The sequence below is a fragment of the Pteronotus mesoamericanus genome, unplaced genomic scaffold (assembly GCF_021234165.1).
Source record: "Pteronotus mesoamericanus isolate MK-2021 breed Mesoamerican mustached bat unplaced genomic scaffold, CSHL_Meso_final contig_33, whole genome shotgun sequence".
NCBI classification, from domain to species: domain Eukaryota; kingdom Metazoa; phylum Chordata; class Mammalia; order Chiroptera; family Mormoopidae; genus Pteronotus; species Pteronotus mesoamericanus.
The window spans coordinates 12589569-12598473 of NW_026555135.1; the positions used below are offsets into that span (position 1 = coordinate 12589569).

An 8905-nucleotide genomic window follows, 5' to 3' on the forward strand; every position below is an offset into this window, starting at 1 on the left:
TTAAAATGCAAGTATGATGTAAAGAAGAAAAATAAAGAAAACTAAGACAAAGGGGGAGATATATATATATAGAGAGAGAGAGAGAAAGAGAGAGAGAGAGAGCTTCTATCTCACACCCATTAGGATGGCTACTATGAAAAAAAGCAGTAAATAGTAAGTGTTGGCAAGGGTGTGGAAAAATTGAAACTTGTTGCACTGTTGTGGGAATTTAAAATTCCCATCAACCATCATGGAGAACAGTTTGATGGTTCCTCAAGAAATTAAAAATAGAATTGCAATATGATTTAATAATTTTACTTCTGGATGTACATTCAGAAAAATTGAAAGCAGGATCTTAAAGAGATATTTGCACACTCATGTTCGTATTGGCATTAATTATTCACAATAGCTGAGCAATGGGAGCAACCCAAATGTTCAACCACAGATGACTAGATAAACAAAATGTGGTATACACATACAATGGAATATTATTCAGCCTTAAAAAAGAAGGAAATTCTGACACATGCTAACATATGGATGACACTTTAGGACATAATGGCTAAGTTACAAAAAGACAAATACTATGTGCTTTCACTTATATATAGTATTTAGAGTAGTCAGATTCATGGAAACAAAGTAGAATTGTGATATCCAGGGGCCAGCAGGAGGGAGAAATGGGGAGTTGTTTAGTGAGTATAGAGTTTCATTTTTACAAGGTGAAAAGAGTTCTGGATATTGGTTGCACAATGATGTTAATACAATTAACACCATATATCGGCACACGTAGAGGTGGTTGAGATGCTCAATTTTATGTTATATGTTTTTAACTACAATTGAACTATGAAAAATAAAAGGTTATAATAAGTACCATTCAGTCATTGAGCTCCCATTGTGTGAAGGCATTGGTACTTTCTGTATATTATTTCATTTAATCTTTATAATGACTGCTGAACTATGCTTGTTAGAGGAAAACGTGGCCATGCTGCTAGGAAAAGTGAACCAGCACAGAGCACATTATTGATTTTTACTGGAGGGTCCTGACACCTCATGGTGGTTGCTCCCTGGAACACAAAGTCCTTCAGAGCAGGCTAAATTGAGGGTCACAAAGAGCGAAGACCCTTCAAGACTTTATTAAGAACTAATGGTAAGAGTTTCAGTTTGGCAAGAAATAGGCCCACATAAATAATTTGAATCAGGTTTCAGGTGATTCACAACAGCAATGACTTACACCTTTGGAGACCAGTAATAGAAGCACTTAACATTGGAAATACTGAACCATTGTACTTGAAGAGATATTATACAGTAGTCACTCCTTTGAAGATATGACCTTCATCCCCCTTGTTTTTTGTTTTACCATGTTTACAATGTTAGATATTTTCTCAATTCCACTTTCTTTTGCCCGGTCACTTATGTTTCTTGTTTCTCTTGTACACCTGTCTACTTTGTCTTGTAAGATGCCTATAGCAACTGGTAGGCTGATTACTGACAGCTGAGAGGTTTGAATAAGCAGTAAAAAACACAAAGTGTCAGAAATCCATTTGAGATGATTCTTCAGAGCAGTTAAATTAGCCTCAAAGGAAATTAATAGCTTAAAAGGTTGAATTTGCTAATTGGAAAAAGGTTTCATTCTTGCTATCTTAAACCAGGATTAAAGATGAAAGATCTTCATATATTATTTGAGAGCTGTGTTCATGCCTGTTAGTACATTTCAAAGAGTAGCAAACAAAACCAGAAGGTTTTTGTTTAATTTCCCATGAAAGGAGCGGGGGCTCCCAAGCTTGGTGCATGCCCTTCCCAGTGTTGTGAATGGAACCTGACTATTCTGTTCTCCCCAGGCACCTGGCAGACAGAAATGCAGAGATGGAGCGAGTGAACAGAATGAACCAAAACTTGCAGGAGGACTGGGAGCGGAGTGCTGAAATGAAGAGGCAGCGGGACCTGGAGGAGAAGGCTTTCGAGCGGTAATACCTGATCGGATCCAGAGGTTCTTTGTTTGCAAAGAAAATCCCCTCTGCTCCTTGTTTACTTTCCTCTAATAATGGGGGGGCAAATGGGCTTCGAGTGCCACCTCCAGTTGATTAGTAGTGGCTGCTTACAGGACTTCATGGAGAAAATAATTCTAGGTTCAGTGGGAAAAACTGCTCTGATCTTTGTTATGAATATGGGATTGAAGAATATTGTGTGGTATTTTATATAGTTGCCATCTCTGTCCTAATCTTGCCTCTGCATAAGGCGGCTTTATTTTCTTTTTTGTGGACAGTGGGGAGGCATTGGGGGAGGAGGAAAGGAATTCCCTTTGGCAATAACTAGGTGAAGATAGGGAGACTGAGTTTCCATCTGAACACACCCAAGGCTTACAGAGTGCTCGTTTAAGAGCAGAGGCAAGGGGCTGGGTGAGGTTGGCGACTGCAACGGTGAGAAACCCATTATGGCACCAACCATAAACATCTTTCTGTAGCGTATTATTCCATCCCTGTTCCCTCTCCACAGCTGCCTTTTTGCAATCTAGAGTCAGGGAATCTACTGACAGCTTTGAAAATGAACACTAACTTTGGCGAGGCAGCTAAGACTTTCTTATTTGTAAGATAGGGAAAGTAAACACTTGTCTGACTTCTAACACAGGAGTTTGGGGGATCAAATAAGGAGATAGAAAAGTACTACTCTTAAAAAAGTGGAACTACTTTGCCAATGTAAGGTATGAGTTCATAGACTGTTAAAAACTTGAAAAAACAGGCCAAGCCTGTGCAATCAAATGTTAGAAATACCTGAATATATACCAAAATAAGATCTTAATTCTTAACTAATTTCTATCACAGGTAAAATTTCTTATGATGGATGTTGATCTGTAACTCTCCCTTTCCTTTTGGATTTTTTAAGGCATTTTTTGGATGTCTTTGTAATGGGTAGAGTCCGTATTTTGGGACAAGGAGAGTAAGTTCCAAAGGGAAAGTGGGATTGTGTGGTGGTTTGAAAGAGGACGGGAAAGGGGAGTTGGAGATTTCAAGCCCTTTTCTCCGTGTTGGGGGAAAGCAGGTAAAAGACAGTGAGATCAGTGACAGGAGGATCTTGGATTTTGGAAGAGTGTCCGGCCAACATGGAGACCAAGGATAGAGGCGGCCGGAAGTAACCTTGCAGGGCAGGATAACGCAGCTGCTCCAACGACATGGCAGAGCAGGCCTGTTCCCTGAGGACCTAGGCCGAGTTGTGGGCAGGGACTCCAGCAGGCGGCAGGCAGGAAGAAGGAATTGGTTGGTTTTAAAGAGAAAGCAAAGCAAAAAACACAAGGTTCAGAAGTCTGCAGTTAGCGCATGATACTCCATACTGTTGCCAAGGTGAGCCAGGCAGGTCTTCCCCTGCTTATTGCCAAGATAGTTCTTTTTCATTTGAAGGTTATCTTTGATGCTGCTTTCTACAGAATTCCACCCATGTGGAAATTTTGTTGGGGTAGGGGAATGTACCAGGCACTGTCCTGCCTAATCAAGAAAAATTATTGGAGTGGAAAATCCGTCGCTTCCACCCCTTCCTCTCTGTTTCGAGCCTCTCTTGTTCTCTCCCTCTTTGTCTCCATTCCCTTCGCCTGCTCAACTCTCCAGAGGCCTCTTGCCTCCTGTGACTTTTAGTGAACTCTTAACTGTCTGCTGGGTGTTAACTGTTAACCAGCACTTTAACGGCCTGATCTCCCTCTCAAACTGTCTCCCGGGAGCCTGTCAGGTAAAGGTGCACCTACATGGCAAAGCAGCAAACACAGAGGCTTGGGAGCTTGGCTCTGTGACCTTGAGCGAGTTATGTGTTCTCTGAGGCTTTCGGTGGCTGTGGCTGGGGAGGAGGGGTGGGTCAGTACTGTGAAGGCATCAGGTTCAAACCCTTAATTCACTGGGGAATGAGGAGGCACCAGAGGTTTGGAAGCTGGAGATGCCAGGCTAGGGTGAGCTTCAGGTAGCGGCATGGAGGAGGAGAGACCGCAGGTAGAAGATGACATGCGGGTGGTAGGTTCCCAGAGGGTAGGGTCCAGGGGTCACTTTCCTTTTGTGTCCCTTCCACCGCGCCGGCTTCCTAGCGAGGTCCCCAGCATGAATGCAGGAACCGCCTGCTAACGGCTGCTTCTGCTCACCTTTCCTCAGGGCCTCAGACAAGCTCTTCCTCCTGGACCAGTGTGAGAGGTATCCGCGCTGCAGGCAGTGCCAGCGCTGCACCTCCAACGTGGGCAACAGCAACCTGTGGCTGCTGAACAAGCACCTGCGTGGCTCCCGGTTGTTTGTGTAAAACCCAAAGTTTGGACCTGTGATTCCTGGCAGAAGATTTTATGTTTTTAATGTTTGAAAGAATATGTTGTGTGGTTTTGGTGCCTTTGGGAGTAGCTTGCTTTTAACTGCTTATTGAAGTCACGTAGACGGGTCTCCTCTTCTGTCTTCCTCCCAACACCATGGAGCCCCGCTGCCACCGGAGCTGGGAATGGGACCCAGCCTCATTCCGGCCGGCCGGCCGTGGCGGTGCTGCTCATCCAGCCCTGCCACTCCCCTGTGACTGTGTAAACAACAGTATCCTTTCTTCATCTGTAATGAATAATGTCATAATAAATTTTTTATACCTGCCTGCCTGTGTATCACAATTCATACTGATACTTTTTACCATCCCTCCTCCCAGCTCTAGATTTTTCCAGAGGACTGGGTGTGTGTGAATATCCCAGAGGGAGGTTAGGCTATATAGACTCCTCAGGTGATCAGAGGATGCTTCCTGAGTTTCCTGGTTGATGACACCTGGGACTTTGTTCCGACTTCGGGGGCCAATGTTCCCTTTTACCTTCTGGGGAGCACGCCACTGTTCAGTGATTTCCGCACACAGATGTAGGGTTACTGCTGGGATAAGTGTGTGCTGCGAGGGGAGTCTGGCTGGCCCGCCCGGTGCCACCGCCTCTCCTGGCTTCACTTGTACCCTTTCTTAAACTGTATCCGCTGGGGGAGAGGGCTCTATTCCCATCGAAGGACTGATTTTCAGGGAAGGCATGGGTGTTGATAAAAAAATTTTTTTCAAAAAACGTTTTTATCTTCACTCTTTAGCTTTCCTCTCTCTGCCCTGTCCTAACCACCTCAGGTAAAACAATGAACAAAGTAGAGCCAGAGTATAGGTTTCTGACATACAAAAGTCAGGAAGGCCCTTTGAGTGTTTACTTCCTGTCTGCCACACCTTGCTTAGAAAATGGGAAAGTGTATGTGGGGAGACTTCTGAAACATTGTTTTTCTTACTCAAGTACACAATAGGAATATTTTGAGCCCCAAACAGTTCCGCGGGAAAGTGTTCACTCAAATTGATGTTGGACACAGTTCGTTGCTAATGTTGTCTTTTTCTATATATCAGTAAGCATGCTGCCGATGACTGGAATTGTCTGGACCCTTTCCCTCCAAGCTTCCAGCTCTGCCACTTCCTTCCATTTCCTCAGAAGATCGCTCCATGCAGATCCAATCGTCACCAACCAATATTCAAAACAAGAGCCTTTCCCGGGGACGCCCTAACTTGCCTGGGGTCCCTATCTGCTGCGTCACTGGAATATTTCTTTGTCTCTCATATATAATAAATGACTGAAAGTGTTGCATTAATTTTTTAAAAATAGACCTTATTAAAGAAAAAAGGCTTCAGGCAATTTTGATATGTTTAGGTGAAAAGATGTAACTTCATAGATATTTTTTACTGGAAGAACGGTGCTTACAATTTATCATCATTGGTAGTGTTGCCGACTCTTCATGTGTGCCTAACACCGAGCTGATCGGTGACCTGGAGATGAAGGTGTCACCAGTCCCCGCCTGCCTTCCGAGCACTTACTGTGTAGTGTGGAGCTGAGAAGTGACGAGGAGATCTCCATTTAACAAGGTAAACCCCTAAGAGCACCGTGCATTTGATATTACGGAACAGCAAAATGGAGCTCTTGTAGTCAGTTTTGCCTGGCATGGAGAGGGAAGGCTTTTGGAGGAGGTGAGGCCTACCCCAAATTTTTGAGGATAGGAAATAGGAACTAGGCGAAGAGTAATAAGGGATCATGGCAAGGGATGTCAAGGCCCTGTGCTTCTCCCTGTCAAGGCTAAGATGGAGACCTGGTTATGTGAGTGAGGTTATGAAACGTAATACGGTTTTTACCGTTGAACCATTTTGAGAGTCAAACTTTATTATAGTCCTTCATTAAAATAGCTGATTTCATACAATAAAGAATGAACTTTTTTTTTTTAAACAGGGTTTCATAACTTGGTATCTCCTTCCCTGATCTTAACTGATACCTGCTAATTTTGTATTAGGCCAGACTCAAATTAGAATGTCTTTTTTCTAAATTGGTTTGAATTATCATCAGGTTCTGTCATTTCCGGAACTATGGCCCTGCAGGCCAGCTTAAAGTGTCAACAGGTTTCCTATTTCAGTGGCTTTTAATGTTTTGGAAAGTCCTGGGCTCTTTTGAGAATCTGATGAAAAAATAGGAGCCCTTTCTAAAATAGGTGCCTCTTTGTATAGAACATTTTGCATGCGATTCAAAGTTTCCTAGGCCACCTGAACCACAGGTTAAGAACGCCTGCTTTAGAGAGCTTGCTTTCACTCTATGACAAGCCTAAGCTATCGAAAGTGAGCAAAGGGAATGACTTGGCTTTTGAAAATGCCCTTTCAGTTCTAGAGGACTATGTTCCTTTTGTCTTCCTCTTTGAATCCTCAGAAGGGTAGTTTGATGAGAGTAGGAATGGCTATTTGAAAGCACATACTCCAGTATTTTTCAAACTTTTTAAAGCTCAGTAAAATACATTTAATATTGCAACATAAAACCCATGCCCACACATATAATTGAGACAAAAATTTTACAGTTATACTTACCCCAGCCATCTGCAATGCATTCTGATATTATCTATTTTATTTTATTTCATTAAAAAGTTGAGATTAGACTGAATAAACTTGATTTAATAATCCACAAATGTAAATAGGCAATCTTTAGTTTTATAAACACAGATTTAACTTAATTTTCCCCTCTGCTATGCTCTCCTTTGTAGTTTGCTGGAATTCATTAGTAGTTAACATTGTTTTGTAATGGTCTTCAGCTAGGGGACTGATGGATGGATGAGTAGGTCCCTGCCTTGCTATAACCAGACCTCCTCCTTTTGAGGTACCCCAGGGAAAGCAGGAGCTATTTGCTCCAGCTCCCAAAGCTGAGTCCCAGAACTTCTACTTCCAGTACATATGAGGACCAGACAGAAAGGAGCCAGAGATAGAAAAAGTGAAAACGTGCCCGAATGCCTAGACTACAGGCTGGGAGAAGCCTGAGAAATCCAAAGAAGAAATGCTAACTAGGTGCAGCCTATGTCTTAACTGACTTGTTTGTGGGAAGAAGAGGGAGAGGTGGATTACACCCAGGGCTGCTTGAACAATGTGCATGTTGGCTCTGTACAAAGGCTCTCAGCTCCCAGTTTCCTATTGTTTAACAAATTAACACAAACCTCGTTGCTTAAAACGACAAATTTATTCTCTTACATTTCTGGAGGCCAGAAATCTGAAGTTTCAGAAATCTTAAAATTTCACTGGGCTAAAGTTAAGGTGTTGACAGGGTCAATTTCTTCTGAAGCCTCTGAGGGAAGAATCCTTTTCTTTGCCTTTCCCGGCTTCTAGAACCATTGTTTACATTCCTTGACTCCTGGCCCTTTCCTCCACCTTAAAGCCAGCAGTGTAGCATCTTCACTTTCTGCTTCTGTTGTTACTCTGACTTCTCTCCTACTCTAGTCAAATCTACTCTGTCTCTCTTTTATAAAATCAGTTGTGATTTCCGTTAAAGGGCCCCTGGATCCTCCAGGATAATTTTCCCATCTTGAGATCCTTAATCATGTTTGCAGAATGCTATTTACCATATGAGATAACATCTGCAGGTTCCAGGCATTAGGATCTGAATCATAATTCAGCTACCACAGGGTGAATGGGATCTAAAATTCAGCCCCAGCTCCACTCCACTCATCAAGCCCTTCATCAGAGGGCGTGTAGTAAGAGGCCTGAAGCTGCCGGCATTCTTTGGATCTTAGCTGCATAGATGTATCTAAGGACCTTTGTGTGTGTTGGAAGGCAGGGGGAGTGGAGTGGGTTTAGTTGGGTTTGGTTTTGCAGAACTATGGAGGGATATGAGGTGGATAAAGGAGGACATTTGACAATTCAAGTATTAAAGGTTTGCTATAGTTTTCTTACAATGTCCTTGTCATGTTTTGTAGTATTTTTTTTTTTGTGGAGTCTTCATCAAGTTTTGATATCAATAATGATGACCTCATAAAATGAGTTGGGAAATGTTCCCTTTTCTTCCATTTTTTGGAAGAGATTGTGTAGAATATGTATTATTTTTTTTCTTGAATTCTTGGTAGAATTCACTGATGAAACCATCCAGGCCTAGAGTCCTCTTGGTTGGGAGGTTTTAAGGATGAAATCAATTTTTGTATGTTACAGCAAAGAATTTCAACTACTGTTGAATTTATGGGACTGCAGTTGTTAGTAGTTATTTCCTTTTTATCCTTTTAATATCTGTGGGGTCATAGTGGAATTGCCTTTTTGATTCTTAATGTTAGCAATTTTTGTCTCCTATTTTTCTTGGGTCTGGCTAGAAGTTTAAAAAAATGTATTGGTCTTTTCAAAGAACCAGCTGTTGTTTTTTTCCTCAATGTGATTGATTTCTGTTCTTTATTATTTTCTTTCTTTTGCTTGCTCAGAGTTTCTGCCTGTGTCCTAATTTCCTTCTTTTATAAGGACACCATTTATATTGGGTTAAGGCCTACCCTATGACCTCATTTTAATTTCATTACCTCTTTAGAGACCTATAGTCACATTTTCAGGTGTTGGGGGTTTGGACTTCAACACATGAACTTTGAGGGGCTACAATTTAGCCCATAACAGTGGCAACAGAATCATTTTTAGTATACATTTATCT

At 42.1% G+C, this 8905-nt stretch overlaps 1 protein-coding gene across 1 annotated transcript in view; it reads left to right on the top strand.

Annotated features, from left to right (window-relative positions):
- The window catches only part of CCDC81 (coiled-coil domain containing 81), a 35349-nt gene extending 31107 nt beyond the window's left edge, over window positions 1–4242 (top strand). Inside the window, exons 14-15 of the mRNA XM_054576390.1 lie at window positions 1815–1940; window positions 4101–4242. Coding sequence (XP_054432365.1) covers window positions 1815–1940; window positions 4101–4242 — 268 coding nt within the window. The remainder of the gene's footprint in view (window positions 1–1814; window positions 1941–4100) is intronic.
- The last annotated feature ends 4663 nt before the right edge of the window (window positions 4243–8905 follow it).